The 25,039-nt window shown below is 35.8% G+C and overlaps 4 protein-coding genes across 4 annotated transcripts; 2 read left to right on the top strand and 2 right to left on the bottom strand.

The window, feature by feature from the left end:
- The first annotated feature begins 517 nt into the window (after positions 1 to 517).
- On the top strand, positions 518 to 6,286 carry LOC140956155 (uncharacterized). The gene is made up of 8 exons (XM_073412636.1): positions 518 to 2,631; positions 2,877 to 3,669; positions 3,889 to 3,945; positions 4,041 to 4,185; positions 4,532 to 4,785; positions 4,820 to 5,162; positions 5,240 to 5,563; positions 5,778 to 6,286. The coding sequence occupies exons 1-8, from the start codon at positions 518 to 520 to the stop codon at positions 6,284 to 6,286; spliced, it is 4,539 nt and encodes a 1,512-aa protein (XP_073268737.1).
- A 6,611-nt stretch (positions 6,287 to 12,897) lies between these two features.
- On the top strand, positions 12,898 to 14,627 carry LOC118031894 (cysteine-rich receptor-like protein kinase 10). The gene is made up of 5 exons (XM_073412633.1): positions 12,898 to 13,699; positions 13,777 to 13,917; positions 14,011 to 14,132; positions 14,210 to 14,319; positions 14,477 to 14,627. Exons 1-5 carry the CDS (start codon positions 12,898 to 12,900, stop codon positions 14,625 to 14,627), a joined length of 1,326 nt encoding a protein of 441 aa, XP_073268734.1.
- A 2,038-nt stretch (positions 14,628 to 16,665) lies between these two features.
- LOC118031914 (cysteine-rich receptor-like protein kinase 44) lies at positions 16,666 to 18,607 on the bottom strand. Its single transcript, XM_035036427.2, has 6 exons — positions 18,469 to 18,607; positions 18,198 to 18,319; positions 17,852 to 18,062; positions 17,483 to 17,720; positions 17,247 to 17,394; positions 16,666 to 17,161 (listed from the first exon to the last, which is right to left on the bottom strand). The coding sequence occupies exons 1-6, from the start codon at positions 18,605 to 18,607 to the stop codon at positions 16,859 to 16,861; spliced, it is 1,161 nt and encodes a 386-aa protein (XP_034892318.2). The 3' UTR covers positions 16,666 to 16,858.
- A 14-nt stretch (positions 18,608 to 18,621) lies between these two features.
- Positions 18,622 to 19,556, bottom strand: LOC140956115 (cysteine-rich receptor-like protein kinase 14). Its single transcript, XM_073412413.1, has one exon. It carries the CDS (start codon positions 19,528 to 19,530, stop codon positions 18,622 to 18,624), a length of 909 nt encoding a protein of 302 aa, XP_073268514.1. The 5' UTR covers positions 19,531 to 19,556.
- Between the last annotated feature and the right edge of the window lie 5,483 nt (positions 19,557 to 25,039).

The following is a 25,039-nucleotide window of genomic DNA, read 5'->3' as shown; positions in this document are numbered from 1 at the left end:
TCAAGTCTACAAGCCATGGAAAAAGGCAATAAGGAGTCTGTAAGAGAATATGCCCAAAGGTGGCGTGAATCAGCCGCGCAAGTAAATCCTCCATTGTCGGAAAGGGAGATGACTGGTTTATTTTCCAACACTTTCAAAGCCCCGTACTTTGAATATTTGGTAGGTAGTGCTGCACAAAATTTCTCTGATTTGGTGGTCATAGCTGAAAGGATCGAACAAGCTGTTCGAACAGGTAGGATCGTGGATCCTACTGAAAAAAGAGGTTTTATTGGAAAAAAGGAAAGAAGTAGAAGTTCACAATGTTGAAAGGGAAGGTAGAGGAAGAACACCTACCAAGATACTTACAGCTTCAAAAGTATTACACCTACTCCCTCCATATCCAATATAAAATTCTCTGCACCTCCAAGCACCCAAAATAACTCAATAAATAACCATACCAACAATGCATACCGCCCAAGAAGAAATTTTCCAATAGACCAAGTACAACTTCCACCACTACCAATGTCTTCTCACTGAGATGTATCAGAGGTTGCTCAGTATTGGCCAAGTAGTACCTGTTCCTTTAACTCCTTTACAACCACCATTTCCCCAATGGTATAAACCTGATCAGAAATGTGAATACCATGATGGTGTCGTGGACACAATATTGATGGATGTCTTGCATTCAAAAGAAGAATCCTTCAACTCATCAAAGCTGGGTGGATTTCTTTTTGATGAATCCCCAAATGTGAACTCAAACCCTCTACCAAACCATGCTTCTGGAAGTGGAGTTAATAGCTTGGAGATAGGAATGGAAAGTAAAGCAACATTAAGGGTGACTATGGATAAATTGTATGGGATGCTAAGGCAAACCAATTATCTGAAGACACCAGTCAGAATGCAAGCTGTAGGGGATGCGAATGAGTATTGTAAGTATCATCAGCAGTTTGGGCATGATATTGACTCATGCGAGGAGTTTCATTTGGAAGTAGAAAATATGATGACGTTGGGAATGTTAAGATTGATGAAACCCAAAGAAGATGATTTAGTAGGAACAATGACTGGTTGTAACGAGAAAGTGGAAGTGTGTAGATATGTACCAACCGAAAAGGGTCCACCAAAAATGATCCTAACCAAGCCTATGAATACTGTTAGCGGAAGCTATAATGCCCAACCCTATAATTATGGTTATTCTTTTCATAGCACAAATCCTGCCCTTGTTTTCCATGCGGAAGTAGGAGGACTCACTCGGAGTGGGAGATGTTTTACTCCTGAAGAGTTGGAAAACCATAGAAAAGCCAAAGGAAAGGATATGACAGAATTGACAAAGACAGATGAGGTTAATAAACCAGTAAGTGATGAAGAGGCTAATGAATTTCTGAAATTGATGAAGCACAGCGAATATAGTGTGGTTGATCAGCTAAAGAAAACACCTGCTAGGATCTCTTTGTTGTCATTAATATTGAGTTCAGAATTGCACAGGAACGCCCTTCAGAAGGTTCTTAATGAAGCATATGTTCCTCAGGATATTACACAAGATTCCATAGGACATTTGGTGGGTCGTATTCAAGCCACCAATTACCTTTATTTTACCGATGATGAGCTGGATCATGAAGGAACCGGTCATAATAAACCATTGCATATCACGGTAAAATGCAAGGATTGTGTGATTGCTAAGGTGCTTATAGATAATGGTTCCTCTCTTAATGTATTGCCAAGACATGTACTTGATAAAATGCCAGTTGATGCTTCTCACATGAAGCCAAGTACCATGACTGCTAGGGCATATGATGGGTCATCTAGACCAATCAGTGGGAGTATTGATGTTGAACTAATCATTGGCCCACAACCATTCCAAGTCACATTACAAGTAATAGACATTCATCCATCATATAGCATTTTACTGGGGAGACCTTGGATCCATGCAGCTCGAGCTGTCGCATCTTCTTTACATCAACGGGTCAAGTTTATCATCAATGGGAATTTGGTGACTGTGAGAGCTGAGGAAACTTTGTCAATGATAAAAAATGTCTCAATCCCTTACATAGAAACTGAAGAAAGTAAGGACGAAAATATGCATGCATTTGAAGTTGTAAATGCTGAATGGGTACCAGAAAATACGGTACGAAGAAAGCCAGAAATTTCCGAAGCAGCAAAAATGGCTACTAAATACTTCTTAAAGCATGGACTGCCATTTCAATATGACCATACTACCGGAATGCCTGAGAGGATTAATGTGATAAAAATGAAGTGCGCAGATCAAAGGTTTGGCTTAGGGTTTAAGCCTGGAAAAGCAGATTTCAAAAGAGCAGCTGAAATTAGAAGAGAAAAGAGAATAGCCCGGATTGAGAGAAGAGAACCAGATGAAGACCGAATAGAGATCCCGCCAATCCATGTAACATTTCCAAGATCCGCATATGTGATAAAAACAGAGGATTATGAGGGGGAATTAAGAAAAGAATTCAATGGTGCTACTATCAATTATCTTGAATACGGCGGTGAACAAGACTTAAAGGAAGAGGATAATGCTCATGAACAGTTGCCCCAGCTGACTATTGGTATTTTGGAAGACGACTCATTCGTGAGGAAACTGGCCGAGGGAGAAGATTTAGCAAATTGGGAAATTCAAGAAGTCCCAATTGTTTTCAAAAAGTAATGTTTTGATTGCTTATTTGTTGTTTTTCATTATTTGTATTGTTTGAATAATTGTGCCTTGCCAAATCATCATGGCTCAAGAGATTGGCAATAAGGTTTTGTGGTTGAGCCCTTCTATCCTTTAAGTTTCAATGAGATCATGCATATTTTCTTTCAATCGTGTTTTTTTTTCTCTCTTCTCTGTTCATTTATTTACTTTCCCAGAACTATACACTCATAACCAAAACACTTTTCGCTTTCAGGAAATCTGAAAGCGGATCGTCGTACAACCCACAAACTCATTGCACTGTGGATAATTGGCCTAACTTTGATGAAACTATAATTGCCATGGATGAGGAAGAATTTGGTGAGGAGGATATTCATGAATTCGCAAAGTTAGCAGAACAATCTGATCGCACATGGAAGCCTGCAAAAGAAGAACTAGAACTGATAAATGTGGGCACAGTACATGATAAAAGAGAGTTGAAAATAGGGAAGCTAATCTCTGCTGACGTTAGAAGTGAATTGATTGCTCTTTTACAAGAATACATTGATGTTTTTGCCTGGTCATACGCTGATATGCCTGGTCTGGATACTGATATTGTGGTACATAAACTACCTTTGATAGAAGGTTGTAAGCCGGTTAAGCAAAAGTTGAGGAGGACAAGGCCAGATATACTAATCAAAGTGAAAGAAGAGATAACAAAACAGTGGGATGCTGGATTCTTGGAAGTAGTTGATTATTCTCAATGGGTGTCCAATATCGTAGTAGTACCCAAGAAAGATAACAAAATCAGGGTATGTGTGGATTTCCGAGATTTGAATAAGGCAAGCCCGAAGGATAATTTTCCTTTACCCCACATAGATGTATTAGTAGATAACGCTGCTAAGAGTTCTACTTACTCTTTTATGGATGGTTTCTCTGGGTATAATCAGATTAAAATGGCTGAGCAAGACAAGAAGAAAACAACATTTGTTACTCCGTGGGGAACATATTGCTATAAAGTTATGCCATTTGGATTGAAAAATGCTGGGGCAACTTATCAAAGAGCAATGGTGACACTATTTCATGATATGATGCATAAAGAAATTGAGGTCTATGTGGATGATATGATTGCTAAATCTAAGGATGAGGAAAACCATATCCCAGCTCTGAAGAAATTATTTGAAAGGCTGAGAAAATATCAATTAAAGCTGAACCCTGCAAAATGCACATTTGGGTGAAGTCTGGGAAGTTATTGGGATTTGTGGTGAGCAATAATGGCATAGAAGTAGATCCCTGATAAAGTGAAGGCCATACAAGCTATGTCAGCTCCTAAAACTGAGAAAGAGGTTCGAGGCTTTTTGGGGGCGTTTAAATTATATTTGCTCGATTTATTTCACAACTTACAGTCACTTGTGAACCAATCTTTCGATTACTTCGAAAGAGAAACCCTGGAGTATGGGATGAGGACTGTCAAGAAGCCTTTGATAAGATTAAACAATATTTGCAGAACCCACCTCTATTGGTGCCACCGGTGCCGGGAAAGCCTCTCATTTTGTATTTAACAGTGACTGAATCAGCAATGGGCTGTGTGCTTGGCCAAACATGATGAGTCTGGGAGAAAGGAGCAAAGCCATCTACTACTTGAGTAAGAAATTCACTGAGTGTGAATCTCGTTACAGCATGATTGAGAAGCTGTGTTGTGGTTTGGTATGGAGTGCGAAAAGGCTTCGACAATATATGCTATACTATACCACCTGGTTAATTTCAAAAATAGATCCTCTAAAAATATATTTTTTGAAAAAAACCATACATGTCAAATAGGTTGGCCAGATGGCAAGTGTTGTTGGCTGAATATGATATCATTTACAAAACAAGAAAATCTGTGAAAGGAAGTGCAATCGCAGATCATTTAGCTGATAATTGCTATTGAAGACTATGAGCCATTAAATTTTGACTTCCCTGATGAAGATGTGCTGGTAATAGAAAGTGATTGGTGGACCATGTACTTTGATGGTGCGGTGAATGTATCTGGTAATGGAGCTGGTGCTGTAATAATTTCTCCAGAAGGAAAGCAATATCCCATCTCCATTAAGTTGCAGTTCAATTGTACAAACAACACAGCTGAATATGAGGCTTGTATTCATGGATTGGAAGCTGCATTGGAGTTAAAGATAAGGAAATTAGAGGTATATGGAGACTCTATGTTGATAATTTTGCCAGACAAAGGGGGAGTGGCAGACGAAAGATGAGAAATTGAAACCATACCAAGAATATCTCTCCAAATTGGCCGAAGACTTTGAAGAGATAGAGTTCAATCATTTAGGAAGGGATAAGAATCAGTTTGCGGATGCTTTAGCAACCTTAGCCTCCATGGCCACAATTGATTGCGGTATCAGAGTACATCCTATAGGCATCGATATCAGAAGTTCTCCTGCTCATTCTTGTTTAGTAGAAGAAGAAGTGGATGGAAGTCCTTGGTATGCAGATATAAAAAGATTCATCCAATATCGGGAATATCCTTTTGAAGCTTCAAAAAACAGATCAGAAGACTCTGAGAAGAATGGCAATGGAATACTTTATAGATGGAGAAATCTTATACAAAAGGTCATTTGATGGGACTCTATTAAGATGTCTGGACAGATCAGAAGCCAATAAAGCCTTGCATGAAGTGCATGGAGGAATTTGCACCACCCATGGCAAATGGACACATGATGGCGAGACAAATGCAAAGAGCTGGGTATTTTTGGTTGACCATGGAGAAGGATTGTATAGAATTTGTCCGAAAATGTCATAAATGTCAGGTGTATAGCGACAAAATCAATGCACCCCCAGTGCCCTTATTCAATATGGTATCACCTTGGCCATTCGCGATGTGGGGAATAGATGTGATTGGGCCTATTAATCCAAAAGCCAGCAATGGGCATCGGTTTATCTTGGTCGCAATTGATTACTTTACAAAAGTGGGTAGAGGCCTGCTCATATGCTAATGTGACTCAGAAGGTGGTCAAGCGATTCATTGAGAGAGACCTAATTTGTAGGTATGGTCTGCCAGAAAGGATAGTAACCGATAACGCCAAGAACTTCAATGGGAAGATGATTGTGGAATTATGCACTAAATGGAAAATCAAGCATTCCAATTCATCACCTTACAGACCAAAGATGAATGGTGCTGTTGAAGCTGCTAACAAGAACATAAAGAAGATTGTCCAGAAAATGGTGGTTACTTACAAAGATTGGCAGGAATGGCTTCCTTATGCTCTACATGCATATCGAACAGCAGTAAGGACATCAACTGGGGCTACACCTTATTCACTAGTCTACGGAATGGAGGCAGTGATGCCCTTGGAAGTAGAGATTCCTTCTCTTAGGGTCCTAATGGAATCTGAGCTGGAAGAGGCTAAATGGGCTGAAATACGATATGAACAGTTAAATATGATCAGTGAGAAGAGATTAGCGGCGATTTGTCACCACCAACTGTATCAAAATAGGATAGCAAGAGCATATGACAGAAAAGTTCGATCAAGAGAGTTTAAAGAAGGAGATCTTGTATTGAGAAAAATCCTATCACTACCTAGTGAGAACCACAGCAAATGGGCACCCAATTATGAAGGTCCTTATGTAGTAAAGAGGGCATTTTCTGGAGGAGCATTGATACTAACAGGAAATGGATGGAGAAGATTTGAGTAGGCCAGTGAATTCTGATTCTGTAAAGAAATATTATCCATGATTGTTGAATCATTGATGATTGTATAAGTTCTCATCAAATCAATAAAAGTTTGGCCAAGAAATTCACTTTGCATATCTTTTCTCTCTCATAAATGTTATTGATTTCAAAGAATCAATAAATACACCCTTGAAGTCTCGCATGATCTCATAGATTCAATTCATTACTTTTACCAAAATCAGTTTCACTATTGGAATTTTGAAAAATTGATCTGGCATTTTGATTTCGAAAATGGTTTGATGTTTATTCAAAAACAATATTTTTGATATTCTACCTGTAGAATGACAAGTGAATCAAGCAACTCCTTCATAGAGATGACCAAACTCTAAAAATAAAAAAATATAAAAAAAATGAACCCTTACCCCATTACTCTTGAATCATGTGTTTTTAAATGTATGAATAATGGTATGTAGTGAACTTGTTGCTCATAACTCATGAAATGCATCTTTGCAAAGAATAAACCATCACATTAAACGAGGTCAAAGTTTATTGATCATAGCTGCTTGCGCTTGAAATGAGGAAAGGCCATCTTTGTTATTCCTTTCACGTTCTAAAATAAGTACATCCCTTGCAAACCCTTTTTGAGCCGGAATAATTTTTCTTTCATAAAAAATTCCCGACTAAGATCATACCCTACACTGGGGGCAAGTGAAATTTCAATGATCAAGAAGAATGATAAAGCCGTGAGAAAACCAAAAGGCAAAAGAGCCCAAGAAACACAAATGCTAGGGATCATGCCCACATCATAAGAAAAAGTAAGGGGCAAGTGAAATTTCAATGATCAAGAAAGATGATAAAGCCGTGAGAAAGCCAAAAGGCAAAAGAGCCCAAGAAACTCAAATGCTAGGGGCATGTCCAAATCACAAGAAAAAGTAATAACCAAGAGTATGCTCTAGCAAAGCAATGAAAAAGAAAAAAGAGGGGCAAATCAAAGAAGAGCGGCAAGAGAAAATATGAATGACATCAAAAATCAAACTATTGATCGTGATCTTCAGTCTTTGAAACCCTGAAACACTCTTTGAGCCTTATATTCTTTTCTTTCATAGCCGAAAACCACAGCCTACGTTACGTACCTATATAAGTCCTTTCTAATCAAGCAAGCAAGCAATCTATAACAATAAACAATGCTCTCAAAATGCAAAGAATACTTTTTCATTAGATTCATGACATCAAGAATAAACTACTCATTATTATTCATGTTGATAAAAATAAATGTTCAAAAAGAGACAAGTTTTTCTCATACGAAACCTCGAGTTTTTTTTTTTCTCGAGCCCTTCACTTCAAACAAAAGGTCATCTCATGACATATTTTCACCGAAGACCTCATTGCCAAACACAAGAGCAAATAATCTCTTTTAAAAAAAAAATAATAACCAAGGAGTTGCTAGATTTCAAAAGCAAATTGTTTTAGACTCGCATCGAAATAATTTTTGTTTTTTAAAATGCAAGATCAAGATTTCAAGATTCATTCTAGACCCATATTCCTTTGCCAAATGAGAGAGTGGCCTCTTAAAACTATTGTTCATCTAAGTCGGTGACATAGCACACTTGGGGGCAACTACCAGTACAAGGGGGCAACATTGTGTTTAAGGAAAATCTATCATCCTTTACAACAAGACAAAGGGGCATTTTGGTTTACAAAAGACAGCTTGACCCTTTCAGCAAGTGATACCGAATGTTTTTAGCAGTGAGATGAGGGGTAATGAATAGAAAATCTCTAGCAAGCAAGTGAGTCACGATGGGCACCTCAAAAAATGAGTTATGTAAACAAATCTGGAAATAAACTTACATGGGCCAAATCGAGTGGGCTAGGAGTCAAGCGACAAGGATGACTCAAATCAGATAACAAGATCTCACCAAGCAATCAACAAGAAGACTGTGAAGAAATGGGGGCCTATATTTCAAATCAGGTAAAGATGCATGCATATCATTTAAACTTTGAAACATTGAGCAATGACTTTTGCATTAGAAAATATTTTGAACAGAATCCATCCAGTGGAAGGCCAACTTGAAATGGCGAACATTGAAATTGCTTTTGAAAAATTATCATTTTGGAGAATTTTTCAACCTGGGCAGGTTGCCCATGAGAATTAGGCCACCAAAAAAAAAAAAAAAAAAAAAAAAAAAAAAAACAAATCTTTGTATTTTTCCACCACCTTTCAGTTCCACATCAAAGGTAGTGCATTTTCTATCCTACCTCCATTCGAGCGCGCCTTCGAGCCCTCGTCTTACATTCGAGCGCGCCTTCGAGCCCTCGTCTTATTTATTTTCGAGCGCGCCTTCGAGCCCTCGACCATCAAAGGTAGTGCATTTTCTATCCTACCTCCATTCGAGCGCGCCTTCGAGCCCTCGTCTTACATTCGAGCGCGCCTTCGAGCCCTCGTCTTACATTCGAGCTCGCCTTTGAGCCCTCGTCTTATTTCTTTTCGAGCGCGCCTTCGAGCCCTCGACCATCAAAGGTAGTGCATTTTCTATCCTACCTCCATTCGAGCGCGCCTTCGAGCCCTCGTCTTACATTCGAGCGCGCCTTCGAGCCCTCGTCTTATTTCTTTTCGAGCGCGCCTTCGAGCCCTCGTCTTATTTCTTTTCGAGCGCGCCTTCGAGCTCTCGACCATCAAAGGTAGTGCATTTTCTATCCTACCTCCATTCGAGCGCGCCTTCGAGCCCTCGTCTTACATTCGAGCGCGCCTTCGAGCCCTCGTCTTATTTATTTTCGAGCGCGCCTTCGAGCCCTCGACCATCAAAGGTAGTGCATTTTCTATCCTACCTACATTCGAGCGCGCCTTTGAGCCCTCGTCTTATCTCCATTCGAGCGCGCCTTCGAGCCCTCGTCTTATTTCTTTTCGAGCGCGCCTTTGAGCCCTCGACCATCAAAGGTAGTGCATTTTCTATCCTACCTCCATTCGAGCGCGCCTTCGAGCCCTCGTCTTACATTCGAGCGCGCCTTTGAGCCCTCGTCTTATTTCCATTCGAGTGCGCCTTCGAGCCCTCGTCTTTTTTTAAAAAAAAAGGATAGGCTGTCTTCCAAAGGACTTGTTTTCTCTATAAAAGTCTTGTGTCAATCTCTGGTTTTCGAAGTTTTTAGGACTCTAAAAAAGGCAAAAGTTCTTTCTGTATCTAATTTTCTTTATAAATTTACTACACAAAGCTGAAAGAAAATAAATTTTCTTTTAGCATTGCATAGTAAATATGATAAAGAGGGGGCAACTGTCATAACCTAATTTTTGATCAAAATAATAAAAATTAAATATAGTTGACAATTGGGTTAAGACAACAAATCTTGATGTTTAGGGATAAAATTATCAGATTTGAGAATAAATTGGTCAGAAATTAAAGAATTAATAAGTTTGGAACTTTACTTAAAATTTGGATTAGTTTAATTAATGAAATTAAAAAATTAATAAGTTTGTGGACTTAATTAAACTTTGATTTAATTAATTAAATAAATTCAGGGGCTTAATTGAAATTTATCCAAAAAAAAGGGGAAAATTGAAAGAATTAATTAAGGATCAAATTGAATAATCCAGGAATTAAGGACTGTTTTGTAAACAGTGCACCAATTGAGGGATTTAATTGAAACTTATAAAAAAGGGGCAAAATTAAAAGGAATTTTTTATTCAATTGAGATCCAACGGTTACAATTCCAAAGTTCAGGGGTCAAAATGAAAATGCCACTGTTGCCGAAACGATGCCGTTGATAGTAGGAATACAGTGTTGCCAAAACGACGTCGTTGCTGGTGGAATAGCCGTGTTCGTCTTCTCCATCTCGATTCAACAGGCTGAAAATCTGCAACGGATTTGATCCAATCGTGGATCACGGCTCTCACCCACGATCTCGTTCGTGGAAGATAACAGTCCTGCAAAGGCAGGACTGGTTAGTGGCTGGGTCTCTATAAAAGGGAGATCAACCTAGAGAAAGGAGGAGGATCAAAAAAATACAACCCAGAAAAAAACAGAGAACAACGAGAAAACAGAGCAAAAAAAAAAATAACAGAGTGAAAGCAAGAACGAGAAACCAGACTAAAAAGGAGAATTATCTTCGCCATTAGGAGAATCCCTGCAGAAAAAGCAACCTGAAATCAGTAAAAAAACCTCAAAGAACCCATTACCTCTCAGCTTCTTCACACTGAGAATCGAGAAATCAAAAGCAAGGAAAACAGAGAGGTCACAGCGGGGAGAGTAGCCGGACGAGGGTAACAGTCACCAGCATCGCGATCTTCTTCAATCGCCAGAAACAGGTGCGCCTTCGCTATACATTTTTTTTCTTTCTTTTCTGTTCTTCGTTGATTCAAATAACGTTTGAACAGTGCGAAGGTAATTTAATTACCTTCGCACTGTTGATGCACGCGTGATCTGTATCACGCGTGCATCTGTTTTGTTTTTTAAAACCGGGTCACTGGCTTGGGCCAGTGACCCGGTCCGGACTGGCTGGGTTCAGCCCAGCCCCTGTGGGGCTGAGCTGAGCCCAGCCAAAGGTATGTATGCTGGGCTGGGTTTAGCCCAGCCCAGCCCCAAAAATATATGTATGCTGGGCTGGGTTTAGCCCAGCCCAGCCCCAAAAAAATAATAAAAAAAAAATATATAAAAAAAATAAAAAATACATATGCATGAATAAAAATAATGTAAATTTATTGGTTTATTCACTGATGCTAGAGTCAGGAATAAAAAACACCGGTTTAAATTTATATTATTTTTTATTCGTTGCATTTTATCTAGCTAAAAAATAAAAATTGCATGCAAAAAAAATATAATAACATAAAATAAAATAAAGTTATTGGTTTATTCACTGACGCCAGAGTCAGGAATAAAAAAATACTAATAAAAATTTATTTTATTTTATTTTATTGTATTTTTACCTTATTTAGCTACGTAAAAATAAAAATAATCTGCATGAGTAAAAATAACAAATATAAATTGATTTTTATTTGTTTATTCACCAACGCCAGAGTCAGGATTAAAAAAGGTAATTATTTAAATTTATTCACTCTGATATCTACATAATATTTACCAACGCCAGAGTTGGGAATATCTGTAGTTTAATATTCACTGACGCCAGAGTCAGGAATATTATATGCAAACCATCATGATATGAAAAATATATGTTAGCAATAAATGACAAATAATAGCAATGCAGCCTGCCTTAGGCAGGACGTTTAAGGGGTGATAATATCTTTCCTTTTTACGTAACCAGTCACGTACCATAGAATCTCTGTTGGCCAGTTAGGGTTCCTAGTGACCATAATACTAGGTGGCGACTCCTTAAACAAGAATATTCCCATCAAAGAACAGGATGCTAGAAATCCGTTCTTTCTGAAGATTTAAAATTAATTTTTAGAGCCGCCGCGATGTCGGGTGTGACAATTATTATTTTAATTTCTTCATCTTTCATTTTTTTTTTAATTTTTTAGATTTGATCTCTATTATTTTGATTATTATTTATTTTATTTGAGATAATTTATGAAATTATATATTTTTTTTTTCAATTTCATTCTCATTCAACTTTTTAATTTGTAAGATTTGTTTCTCATTATTTTAATACACTGGAGAAAAATAAAATATTAATAAGTTATTTTCCAGCTCATTTTCCATGACATAACCAAACACTGGAAAATATTTTCCAACTCATTTTTCATTACACTACCAAACATCGGAAAATACTTTCTCGGAATTCACTTTCCAAAAGGAAACTACTTTCCAACAAACAAACGGAGCCTAATTAAACTTTGAATTTGTCATGTAATTGTTCTTAATTTGATAAAACGAGTTTTTGAATTTTTTGAGTTTTTTTTTTTAATGAAAACTATAAATTTATTGTATTACAATGAAAATTACATGTCTATAATTATATAAGTCTATTGATTATTAACCTATGTTACGAGCCTAATGTTATAAATATACAAATTTACTGTTATCAATCTATAATTACATATCTACTCAATAAACATGTTTGAATTTTCTATGAACTTTAATGATAAGAAATTTGGATTATTTTAAATGTGAACAGAACAAAGTTCTGGAGAAGGGACAATATTGGGTATGGAAGACCGCGATGTTCATGCATTGATGGTGGCCGGGACTTGACTTGGAAGAGTTGCTCCTATCGGCACGGGTGGTTGGGTACGAAATGAGTGGGGTAGAGGAAATTGATTTTAGGGTTTTAAGGATCTTTCAATTACAAAAGTCTGATCTGCTACCAAATCTGATCCATAATTATATCTAGCATGTTTTCATGTCCCAAACTTCATCTTCTTAGTTAATTTCATGTATTGCTACATGTTCATATATATTTTTTTACACATATATGATATAAAAGGAGTAAACAAAACATATTATATATTCAAAATTAATCATAATTACTTGACTCGATAACTCAGCCAGGAGTATAAGAAGGCAAAAAACATATAATGAGGGATATAATAACTCGCAAAAGCATGGACATTTCCGAGCTTTAACTCTTCACGTTTCCTTTTAGGCCTCTTAAATGCCATGTTCCAACAAATATTTCGTTCTTTCTACTATAAAGAAGAACTTTGCTCAATAATTCTCAACCTATAATTTCTCCTTTCTTCTACTAGATGGCCTATTATGTGTGGCATTTCTTTTTCTTTACGGCTATCTTGTACACTTCTATCACAGCCCAACAATTTGAATATCGATATCATGAATGTACGAATTCATCTACTACAAATAGCTCTTTCCCATCAAACCTCAACATTACACTCTCTTCACTCTATGCAAACGCCGCTCACAAGGACGGTTTCTACAACACCAGTGCTGGTCAGAATTCTGATAGGGTGTATGGGCTCTTTCTATGTAGAGGAGATACCTCCCCAGAGTTATGTCAGAGTTGCATTAAAACCTCTAGTGAAGATATCATGAAACAATGCCCGGATAACAAAGAGGCGATTATATGGTATGATAGGTGTATGTTACGTTACTCTAACCGTTCAATATTCTCCATTGCAGAGCAAAGACCAACAATATTGTTGTGGAATGCGAATGATATCGAAAATGTTATGAACCTAAATCAATTTAATGCTAGTTTGGGAGACTTGATGAACCAGCTTGTTACTTCGGCTGTGTCTTCTAGTGATTTGTTTGCAATGGGAGATAGAAATGGAACTGCTTTTAGCAAGTTATATGGGCTGGTTCAATGCACTCCAGACATATCTCCATCTGAATGCGGAATATGCTTATCTAGTTGCGTCAGCGACATTCCTGGTTGCTGCAATGGAAAGCAAGGTGGCAACATTCTTAAACCAAGTTGCAGTATAAGGTATGAAATTTATCCTTTCTACACAGCTTCGCCAGCTCCACCTCCTCCAGCAAGTTCCCCATCTCTGCCAACGCCTCCAACAACCTCTTCAAATCCCAGCGGTATGTGTTTTATTCGTAACCCTTTTTAGAGATAAGATGTCTATCATACTATCGTAAAGCTATTCGTTTTTATGCAGGAAAAAGGAATACTTCGTCACGGGCAATTGTATACATTACTGTTCCTACAAGTGCCTTTGTGGTGCTATTGTTCACTTTATTCTACTGTTATCTGCACCACAAAGCAAGGAAGAAATACAATGCTCCAGAAGGGGGAAATGGTTGTAGAAAACATAGAGAGTGTTTGATATTGTTATTGCAAATAATTTTCTATTAGGCTCTTCTGAACAATTCTTATTTTCTACTCCCTGCAGTTGGGGATGAAATCACCTCGGTTCAGTCATTACAATTTGATTTGGGAACGATTGAAGCTGCTACAAACAATTTTTCTGACATTAACAAGATTGGTAAGGGGGGATTTGGTGATGTCTACATGGTGAGAAACTAACATTTAATATACCTTTTCTGAATTCAGTCTTTAAATGTTTAAATCTAAACTATCTTTATATTCAGGGAAGACTTCCTAATGGAGAAGAGAAGCTACTCATCTATGAATATGTTCCCAACAAGAGCCTCGACTACTTTCTATTTGGTTTTGCCTTTGTTAACATACTTTTTCGCACGTACTTCATCCTCATTTTTTATTTATTATTAATTTAATTTTTTTTGGACAAATGAAGATCCTGCAAAGCAAAGACTGTTGGATTGGTGGAATCGATACTAAATCATATCGGGGATTGCTCGTGGTCTACTTTATCTCCATGAAGATTCTCGTCTCAGAATTATCCACCGTGATCTTAAAGCAAGTAATGTTTTGTTGGATGGGGAAATGAACCCCAAGATTGCCGATTTTGGTATGGCAAAGATTCTTGAAGAGGGATCAAAGTCAAGGAAATACCAGCAGAGTTGTTGGAACATAGTAAGTTTTTAAGTGTTAAATTCTATGTTTTGTTTTGTATGTTGTTATTGCTACATCCTTATATTTAAGGCAGCACAAGTTCATCCATGCAAGAGACTAAAATCATTATCTAATAAGATTATATATGAAAATCATCAATTTTTTATGTCATTTTTCTGTATTGGGTGCTGATTTTAAAAAACAATAAAATTGCATCCCGCCAAAAATCAAACAACAGCTTTGAAATTGGCCGTTCTTTTCACTTTGATCCTTGGTCTTGAATTAGTGCAATTGGATCCTCAATTGAGCAATAAACTTCTAATTTTTTCAATTTGGTCCCTGATCCAGTTTTAATTACAGCCCCTCCATTTACGTGCATTTTTAATTGGTCCTTAGTTTCGGATTTATTCAATTAAGTCCTTAATTGGCCATCAAACTTCAATATTTATGCAATTAAGCCCTTGATTTGACCAAATTAACTTTCAAAAATTATAATTTGACCCTAGAATTTTAATTTCTTCCAATTAAAGCCCAAATTAAGTCCAAAATCAATTTTTATTGCAATCAAAACCTCCATAATTCAATTAAACCTTCAATAAAATTTAATTGAGTCCATAAACATCTGATTTTAGATTTTTCTTCCTCCAATTGAATTTTCTTTATCAATAGGGCTATCATTAGTCAATAAAATACTGTTAAATTTTAATCTTTGTATTTTTAAACCTCCTCAACTAATTTTGACTATTTTTAAAGTGCTCTAGCATCCTCTTTTCACTATCATATTTTTTTGATAAAAGTTTTTGATTTTTTTTTATTTTAATGCGGGGACTCGAAAATGGGTTACAACACTATATGTTTCTTGAAAAAAAAAAACAAGTCCTAAAATAACCAAAAAAAATGTTTAAATTGTGAAATTGTTTTATTAAATATATAACTCATCATTTCTTTCATCATAGCACGCTTAAATTATAAAATCAAACTCAATTTCATCAAATGACAAACAAATATAATTTCTCAAAAATATTGAACAAATCCTAACATGTACAGAATTATACATTTATATAATATTGGTTTACTTGATGTGATGAATCTTCAAAAGGAAAAAGATATTAACATAATAAGTGTTGAGGTCATTGAATTTATGATAAAAAAAACTTAGATTTATAATAAAATAGAGGGGGAAAGGGTGTTGTTTTCTATTGAAAAAGAAGAAGAAAGGATTGAGAGAGGGAGAGAGGGGGTTACGCTGCTGGTTATAACTTTAATATTATTGATGGATTCATAAAAAAAAAAATAACAACTATAAATTATAATCGATATGTTTGTCAAAAATATTGACATAATAGATTTGCCGATGAAATTAACAAGGGAATAACTGTTTTTTTTTTTTTTTTTTTTGAAATCCACCAATAATTTTCTTTGTACTCACCCATACAACTTTTTTAATCGGTTATTTACCATAATTATTACTTAACAGACCTTATCAAACTAACGATAATTTAATTTTCATGAGGTAGCCTCGTCTGCTTATTAAAGTGACCACTTGTATAGTCAGGGTAGCCTCGTCTGCTTATCAATAAGCAATCTTTATTAATTAATAATTAGGTTGAGCTTATTGTGTGCTTGCAACCATAAAAACATAACGGGAACAACCGTAAATCAAATTCAAAGTCAAGATTTCATGTTTTATTCTCGGATATAACAATAAACAAGGAGTAAATACTGCACAAAGAAAAATAATGCCACAAAAGACACAATTATGGTTTTCATAACAATAACTGAGACAGTATTTGAACTACTTGAATAATAGGGACTTAAAGGATGATGAATCAATAATTCAAGATTTGATGAATCTTTGAAAAAAATAGTAAATAAAATATATGGTAGACAATAAAAATATTGAAAAATAGTCTTTTCAAATGGTTGGACAGATGATATAAAAGTCACCTGTTGAAAAAAGCAAAAGCTAATATTTAAATTAAGATATGATGAACTTGCTCTAATAAAATGTAGAAATTAAGAATATAAAAGAATGTTATAGTTTTATATATTTTATTCAACTCATGTAGAATTTATATTGCCATACGACAATACATATATGTTTCATCATCTTCTTCAATATGATTGAAATAATTTTGTGATTGTCTTGAATTGTTCAATCCCTTCATTTCTTCCTTTTATTGAGTAGAAAATAATCAAGACTATTAAATTGATTATTTCCTTAACAATAACAAACCCCATTCCTTCGCTATATGATGAGGAAATTATCGAGGATCTAACTCAGTAATTGAAATCTCATTCTTCGATAGTGGGATAATCTTAAGCTGGGATTGCGCCATCGTTGAAGTATAGCTCAATGAAGAAGCTGGTTCAAAAGGTATTTGTAAAGTAAGAGAGGAGTTGCTTAGCATCTGAACAACTGAAGCCATTATCGGCCTGTCAGCTACATTTTCTTGAACGCAGAGTAACCCAATGTGGATGCATCTCATCATTTCAGCTGTTGAGCCTTTTCTCAAAATGGGATCAATAAGATCAAAAGCAGTCCCTTCCCTCCAACGTCTCCATGTCTAAAACATTTATCCGAAGTGAATTCACAATATTGAAGGGTAAATCTTTCACTGATGTGTTTGATTTGTAGATGGTTGTACTTACATGGCTCGTAAGGTGCTCCATGTCATCTCCATTGCGGAAACTAGGTTTCTGACCGCTCACAATCTCCAAGACTAGCACTCCAAAACTAAACACATCTGACTTGACCGAGAACTGTCCTTTCCATGCATACTCTGGAGCAATATAGCCACTGAAATGGTACATTAACATATCTTAGTTGCGAATCATAAGCATTCAGTATTCACACCTCTTTCATTATTGCTATAAATTAGACTTACAAGGTTCCAGCGATCCTCGATGTAGCATCATGAGTTTGATCAGTTTTCATTAACTTTGCCATTCCAAAATCTGAAATTTTAGCATTCATGTTCCCATCTAACAGAATGTTGCTAGGCTTGAGGTCACGATGAATAATCCGGAGCTGAGAATCTTGATGCAGGTACAGAATCCCTCTAGCTATGCATTCTATGATTTTGTAGCGCTTCTCCCAATCCAGGACTAATCGTTTGTTTGGATCTAAGCGTTCATAAAATGAGAGCTTCAGAAACTTCGGAAAACTTGTCTATAGAATTTGACACTAGTTATAATTCTCTTACAAAAATGATGAGGAAAACAAATGTATAAGATAATATGGAATTCAGGATTACCATGTATAAATTTATCGAGACTTGAATTAGGCACAAACTCGTAGATTAGAAGCTTTTCTGTTCCTTCCAAGCAGAACCCCAGTAACCTAACAAGATTGCGGTGAGCAAGTTTGGCTAGTAGCCCTACCTCATTCCTAAATTCTACTTCTCCTTGCCCAGAATTACTTGATAATCTCTTTACAGCTATAGCTTGTCCATCTGCAAGTATACCCTATACCATATATCCATTGAGAAAAAGAAACAGAGAAAATTAAGTGCATCAATTTGAAATATAAATTAACCTTCAAAGTTCTTAATTTTTTTTTTATAAAAAAATCGATACCGTTTCTTTTGTACATTAAAGTACCTTGTAAACAGCACCAAAACCACCTTGTCCAAGCTTATTATTAACAGAGAAGTCGTTTGTTGCACGTTTGATGGTGGCAAATTTGAATTCCCCCAATTTTGTGCTACTAATTTCATCAAAATCTTCACAAAATGCAAGTTCTTAATTAATGTTTTGTTTCCAAAGTTAATTTGTAGATTGTTTGGAAGAAAAACAAATTATCTAGTGAATTTGATTCGTATTAATGAACCCAAGCTGTTTAATATGTAAGAACCAATAAACAATAACTTACTTTTGACCTCTTGCCTTGGCTTCCTAAAATGGAAAATGGTGAGAATGAGGATAACAAGTGCCAAGAAGATAGCTGTAGGGACGATGGTAACAATAACTGTCCGAGAAGCAGTATTCTCCTTCCCTGCCAAGCACGCCATGTTTAAGATAGAAATTACAGAAGCTGAAACTGGAAACCGTAAAACAAGTGAAATAATTTCTGTATAGAAAAAGAAGTTAGCCTACCTTTCCTGATTGTGGTATTGGTTGGCGGAGGAGAACTAATAACAAATGGAGGAGATGGAGATGGAGATGGTGACGGTGATGGAGATGGTGATGGAGATGTTACTTGAGGAAATAAGTCGTAGAAGGTATAAATCTCCCACCGAAAAACACAGTTTGGTTTCAGGACAATACCTCCTTGATTCTGGTAGCAACAACTTTTATAGTCATCTACGGATTGTTGTAGGCAAACACTACAATTACTCGGTGATACATCAGGAGTGCACTGCATAAATACATAAGCTTTTAGATTGGATAGTAGGTCAGCTGTCTCAACTGCTGGCATAAGCCTGGATGAGCCCGTGGAAGCGTTTTTTACCGTTTCTCCCAAACCACTCCAAAATTGTTCAAACTGTCTAAAAGTTGCGTCAAGGATACCCCCATTATATAGAATGCGCCAAGGAGATTGCTCAAGTGATCCTAAAAAATAACGATTCGCATAATGTACAATACATGGAAGTGGATTCCCTCCCCATGAAATTGCTTCCTTTTGGTTTGGACATCCCGCCGTGAGAGTTTGAATAGCAGAATTGACGCATATGGAACAGTTTTCAGCTGATGGGGAAGCCATACAGAGCACAAGACCATAAACTGTGTCATTGCCTAAACCTATTGTAGTATTGTAGAAACCCCCATTGTTTGTGACAGTGGAAGCTAGTGAACGGAGAACAAGGTCTCGGTTTTTTGCGTAGGTGCTATTAGCTGTAAAGTTTCCTGTGTTATAACAGACTTGAGCACCGGTAAGAGTGATGCTTACGATAATAACATGTAAAAGAAGAGAGACGATAGTTTTAGAACCCATTTCAACAGAGGAAATATTAACTTCTGTTCACAATTTCTTTCTTCGTGAAAGAAATCCCTTGCATAGATGGTATTTTATATATCTTGACTTTCCGCGTAAGAATAAGAATTTTTAATTGATGTATTCAAGTGATTTATTTCTCTGTTTTCATGTATCATCCATTATAAATAAGAATTTTTTTTAAAAATCTATTTATATATCAATGTATCATCCGTTTATTTATTGTAGTTAGGCTGCATTTTTAGTTTTATGGCAAAGGTAGTGGATTACTAAAATGATTTACCTAGTTCTTTTAATTAACAAAAAAATATATTTATTCAACGTGCAAATAGCGTTCCCAATAATAAATAAAAATATTTAATCAATAAAAAATTCAATTTTTTTTTTTTTTTAGTTAGGCTGCATTTTAGTTTTATGGCAAAGATAGTGGGTGGGAAATGATCGGTATCACAGTTTGAAATGGCGACTTTACTTGTGCCAAACTTTATGGCAAAGGTAATTAGTTAGGCTGCACTAAAATGAAAAGTTTTTTTTGTAAAAAGAAAAAAGAAGAAATAAGTATAAATATAAAATTCAGCTAGGCTAATGATCCGATTTAAAAGTTAAGTCATAGGTTGGATGGGTCAATTTAAAACAATATTTTCTGAAAAAAAATCAAATTATATCGTAGATTAACTTGTTAGATAAAACAGGTTTAACCACGTCAGTTTTTACCTGGTTTGACATAAACATGTCCCGAGTAATGTCATGAATTGGTTGGTTGGTGGTTGATCCAATGGGTGGGTTTAACTGCACTAAAAAGGAAGGATAATGTAGGTATTTGATGACAATAGATTTAAAAGGATTCTTTTTGGAGCCTGCTTCGTAATTATTTAACTGGTCGAATCACTTAGTTCAATTATAATATTGTCCTGCCATTGATCCTTACATGCATAAATATAAAATGCAATAGAGTCCAAGGAAATCAATAAATTTACTGTTTTTCCATATCAAACTGCAATTAACCTTCCCCAAATAAAACAAAGTTTAGAGTAAATATTTTAGTTTTATGGCAAAGGTAGTGGGTGGGAAATGATCGGTATCACAATGTGAAAATGGCGACTTTACTTGTTGTCCCAATTCCTGACTGCTTAATTGCCTTTAGACTGTATAAAATTATTCAAAGACTCCGTCAAAACTTTGATGTTGGAATAGCAAAACAATGTCATTAATTAATCATTATAAACAACATGCTAGCGCATGGTCGTAGTTAACATTAGAACATTAGTTACAACATTAAAATCGATGAGAAGGAAATGGAAATATGTGTTTGATATGAAAGTCAAAGAGTTGAAATCTTGTGCCAAAGCGGCCCACATATGCTAGCAGAAGAGATCTATTAAAAGTAAGCAAGTTTTAAAACGACAACGCGATATCAAACAACAAGTAAAACAAATTAAAAATTAACAAACTAGACAACGGGCCCTGCCGCGCCTTTGTGTATTATTTTTTTGATGTTGGAATAGCAAAACAATGTCATTAATTAATCATTTTTTCCTTCTTATTTTCCACAGTTGCTGAGATATTTAGACTAATTCAAGTAAAAGTGTAAAATCCATTGATCAGCAGACCCTACGATCAGGGCCCATATTTACTGCTCTGACACTTTTGTTGCTCTTATTGAACATTCCAAGAACCAGTGTTTCTCACTTAAAACCAAGGTTTTCAATTTCCTTTTGACGGGTGTTTCGTTTTTTTAATTGGAACGGAATGTTTTGATTTCGAACCATTTTAGCCCGTTTTGACGTGACGTTTCGGGGTTGTACTGTTCATATGTATATATATATATTCAACAAATATAATTTAAATTCAAGATAAATTATGCATGACAAAATACAAACACAATATCAAGCAACATAATTTTAAAATTTAGATACAAAGAAGACCAAATTAAATTATATAATCTTTGGTATTAATGTTCCAGCAATGTAAGTTTTCCATTTCAGAATTAAATTAGATACAAAGAAAGACCAAATTAAATATAAAATTTGGTATTAACGTTTCAGCAATGTATCAGATTGATCCGCTGACATTGATGCCAAAAAAACCCCTCCTCTCCTTCGCAGTTCGCAGGGAAGAATCCAATAAAAGGAAACCCATTGTCCTGATTTTCTAAGGCATCCCCAAAAGTAATTAGGATTTTCTTAGTGGATTAACCTCGTCCCAGTGATGATTAGTGAGGAGAATCAAATAAAACAGCATTAATCTTCTAGGATTCATTGAATCCATGAGAAAAAGGTTTATCGTTCCTCTCTCTGTGCCATCTGAAGAGACTGAACATCCACTAGCTTTCTACCCTTCTCTCTTCCACATTAAGGGCAGTTCACAATTAACAGATGCGCGCTCTCTCACAAACCCACAGTCCTGATTTTCAAGAACTCCACAGTCCACTCACTAAAAAGTAAAAACAGAGCTGATTATCAAAACTCCACAATCCAGATTATTTACAGCAAAACTCCACAGACCAACCACGGAGCTTTTGTTGTCATCTCCGCTGGCTCAAGAAAGAACCACCAGAGCTGAATTATCAACCTCATTTACAGCAAACCTCCAAAATAACAGAAAGGCAAATACCAATGAAAGAAAAAACAGAAAGACCAAAAAGGATCGCACCTTAGCTCTGCAGGGAAGGGAGCGGATGGCCAGCGAGGTTTGATGAATCTTCTGGTTCTGTCTTCTGTGTGATAATCCTCTTGACAGGGAAGGGAGCGGACGGGGAGGTTTGATGAAATTAGGGATTTGGTTTAGCAAAAGAGAAAAAGAGTACGGGTGTAGGGCTGTAGCCTTGTAAGTCAGTAAGTGTACTGTGCAGTTAATAAAAATAAACCAGGTTTAATTTTGAATCTAACTTTGAGTCTTTGACTCGGTGGCTTTGACCCGAAACGGAACACATTGATTTTGGCCAGAACGTTCCGGCTGAAATTTGCCTGGAATTTCCGGATCAGACCGAGATTTTACGCGAGACGAAACTTTTTCCATTTTGTTTCGTTTTTTTAACTGGTACGAGATGTTCCGGGCATTCCGGCCGAAACGGAACGGAATCAACAACTTTGCTTAAAACCAGACAACAGTTAAGACCATTAATTGTCTATTCCTCGTTTGCCACCCTCTTTCCAAAGAAAAGGCTCCATGAAAATAACGGAATGTGGCTATTTGGTTTTCCAAATCAACAAATATTTTCTATTTGACTGATTATAGAACAGGAGATTCAGACTTCATATTTCGAGTTAAAGCTGTTATTTTATTTAACTTTTGTTATTATGTCCCTTTACGATATGGGGCATTATTTTGTGAAAATCAGGAACAGCTTGAGCTTGCCAATAATGGAGCCGGACTCTGACCAATCTACTAGCAAGTCGAAATCTTTGTCTGCGAATGATATGTCAATCACAGAGCTATATCCTCGTTGATGCAACAAAAATAATCTTCAAAACATGCAGGACGTCATAGCTTATTATTTAACATCGCAATTGTGTGTGGTTTTTTTTTTTTAATCTACCTACATAATTTTCATTGGTGAAATAAATTAAGTATTCTTTAACCATTCTAATAATCCTATAGACACCTTAAATATTAATAGCCATACTCTACATGTTCAGCCTTACCCCACCCTATACCTGTAATGTCTCATTCGTCAAAGCAATTGTAGGTGCTTGTCAAATTACTGTTGCCCTTTTTTCACACTTCATTCCAAATCAATGTCACATTTTTCTCTACCTCAGAGGTGTTCATAATGCATTTTGCTTCTTATTTCCACAAAGATACCTGACTAATATTTTTAAGTGCCAGACCTGACCATATGGCCCCATATCGCGTGCTCTTATGCTTTTGTTGCTTTAATTGCATATTCCACGAACCTCTGTCTTTCTCACATCAAGCCTATTAGTTTGCCTATTTCTACTTTTGCTACGCTCTTTCCAAAAGAAAAGTCTCCATGAAAATAACTGTACTTTACTTGTTCTGAGATATTCAATACCTTCGTTTTTACAGCAAGGAAAATCACTTTGGCTTTGGCAATTTGTGAAGAATGGCAGCGCACTTAGAACCAAAATAAAATAAAATAAGAGAGACAAAATAATTTTCTGGAAGTGCATCTTTCATTGATCTATTGTTATTGAAGATTATGTTCCCTCATCTTTAAAATTCCCTTCTATATTAATTTTCTGAGATATCACAATGGTTTATGACATTACCTTGTATATTTATTTCCTGATATATCAGTATAATTTATGGGATTAGCATAGTTTATGTAATTAACCTTGTATTAGCCTTAAATATCGCTATATAATATAGTAATTCTCTTGTATAGATTCTCATCCTTTTTATCAATGATATTCATGGCCTCACAAGCACATATTCCAACATGGTATCAAAGCAGGTTGCCTCCTGGTGACCGTCTTCCCTCGTGTATTTTCCTTGCTTCATTCCAAAGGCAGACTTGTCATCAAAACCAGCCACGGATTCATCAAACCATGCTGCCATTTCAACAATACACATGAAATATTTAAATATGAATATGAAACATCTTCTCCTCACTCCTTACATCATTCTGATAATTAATCTAGGTTCCATTCTTGTGTGGAATTGTTGGATGGTGACAATAGCTCACATGGTCTCGTGCCATGCTTATGGCACTTGAGGCAAACACAAATTGGGCTTTATAAATGGTTGTATTCCCAAACCAACAGTTTATTACACACATCTTTTACAATGGACCCGTAATAATACTATTGTCCTTTCTTGGCTGATCAATTCAGTCGGGAGACAAATCTCGAATAATTAATGTGATTTATATGGACTCAGCCTATGATGTTTCGGTGTTGATTTGCGAGCGAGTGTGACTCAAATATAAATTTTAATTTTAATTAAATAAAATTAAATAATTTAAATAATTTAATTTATTATCAATTCAACTATTAATTACTTTATATTTAAAAATAAAGTGTATTGTCTAGTAATATATCATAATCCCTCAAATATTAAAAAATTCATTAGTCATTGGACATCATCTAGCAATGTGTCATAATCTCCCCAATATTAAAAAATTTATTAGTCATTAGACTTAACCTCTCAATGATTGGTTTCTCGGTCTAATTAATATTCTTTTTTAATAATGTTTTAATTTAACATTAAAGTATGGGATATGTCTGTTATGTCATACATGTTTATTCTTTATATAATAATCATTGATCATTTAAATAAAATATAAAACTTTTTTTTCAATTTTAAAAGTCTCTCAATTCTCGAGATTTAAAAATATGCTGTTGATGCTTACAAACTTTTGTTCTTGTCTCATTGTAGTATGATCATCTTACCACCATTTTATGGATCTTCTATCTTCATATTGAGAAGATCTCTCTTACATCTTTGTGTAGTCACTACTTAATTTCATTATGGCTAGTTAATAGTATCTTATTATCATTTTTTCAATTACTGTCTTTGTCTGAACATGACTACTTCTAAGCATATT

This window comes from Populus alba, chromosome 11, assembly GCF_005239225.2.
Source record: "Populus alba chromosome 11, ASM523922v2, whole genome shotgun sequence".
NCBI lineage: Eukaryota > Viridiplantae > Streptophyta > Magnoliopsida > Malpighiales > Salicaceae > Populus > Populus alba.
This window is presented reverse-complemented; position numbering and strand designations above follow the sequence as displayed.

Excerpts from the sequence above, each read along its gene's own strand:
- LOC140956155 (XM_073412636.1), top strand. The coding sequence starts at position 518 with ATGTATCAGAGGTTGCTCAGTATTGGCCAAGTAGTACCTGTTCCTTTA. Across the intron at positions 3,670-3,888 it reads CAACTTATCAAAGAGCAATG|ATCCCTGATAAAGTGAAGGC; the intron begins GTGACACTATTT and ends GCATAGAAGTAG. Across the intron at positions 3,946-4,040 it reads CTCCTAAAACTGAGAAAGAG|AGAAACCCTGGAGTATGGGA; the intron begins GTTCGAGGCTTT and ends TTACTTCGAAAG.
- LOC118031894 (XM_073412633.1), top strand. The coding sequence starts at position 12,898 with ATGGCCTATTATGTGTGGCATTTCTTTTTCTTTACGGCTATCTTGTAC. Across the intron at positions 13,700-13,776 it reads AACCTCTTCAAATCCCAGCG|GAAAAAGGAATACTTCGTCA; the intron begins GTATGTGTTTTA and ends GTTTTTATGCAG. Across the intron at positions 13,918-14,010 it reads TGCTCCAGAAGGGGGAAATG|TTGGGGATGAAATCACCTCG; the intron begins GTTGTAGAAAAC and ends TACTCCCTGCAG.
- LOC140956115 (XM_073412413.1), bottom strand. The coding sequence starts at position 19,530 with ATGGGTTCTAAAACTATCGTCTCTCTTCTTTTACATGTTATTATCGTA.
- LOC118031914 (XM_035036427.2), bottom strand. The coding sequence starts at position 18,607 with ATGGCGTGCTTGGCAGGGAAGGAGAATACTGCTTCTCGGACAGTTATT. Across the intron at positions 17,395-17,482 it reads TCGAGGATCGCTGGAACCTT|TGGCTATATTGCTCCAGAGT; the intron begins GTAAGTCTAATT and ends GTACCATTTCAG. Across the intron at positions 17,162-17,246 it reads TGGAGCACCTTACGAGCCAT|ACATGGAGACGTTGGAGGGA; the intron begins GTAAGTACAACC and ends TAAATGTTTTAG.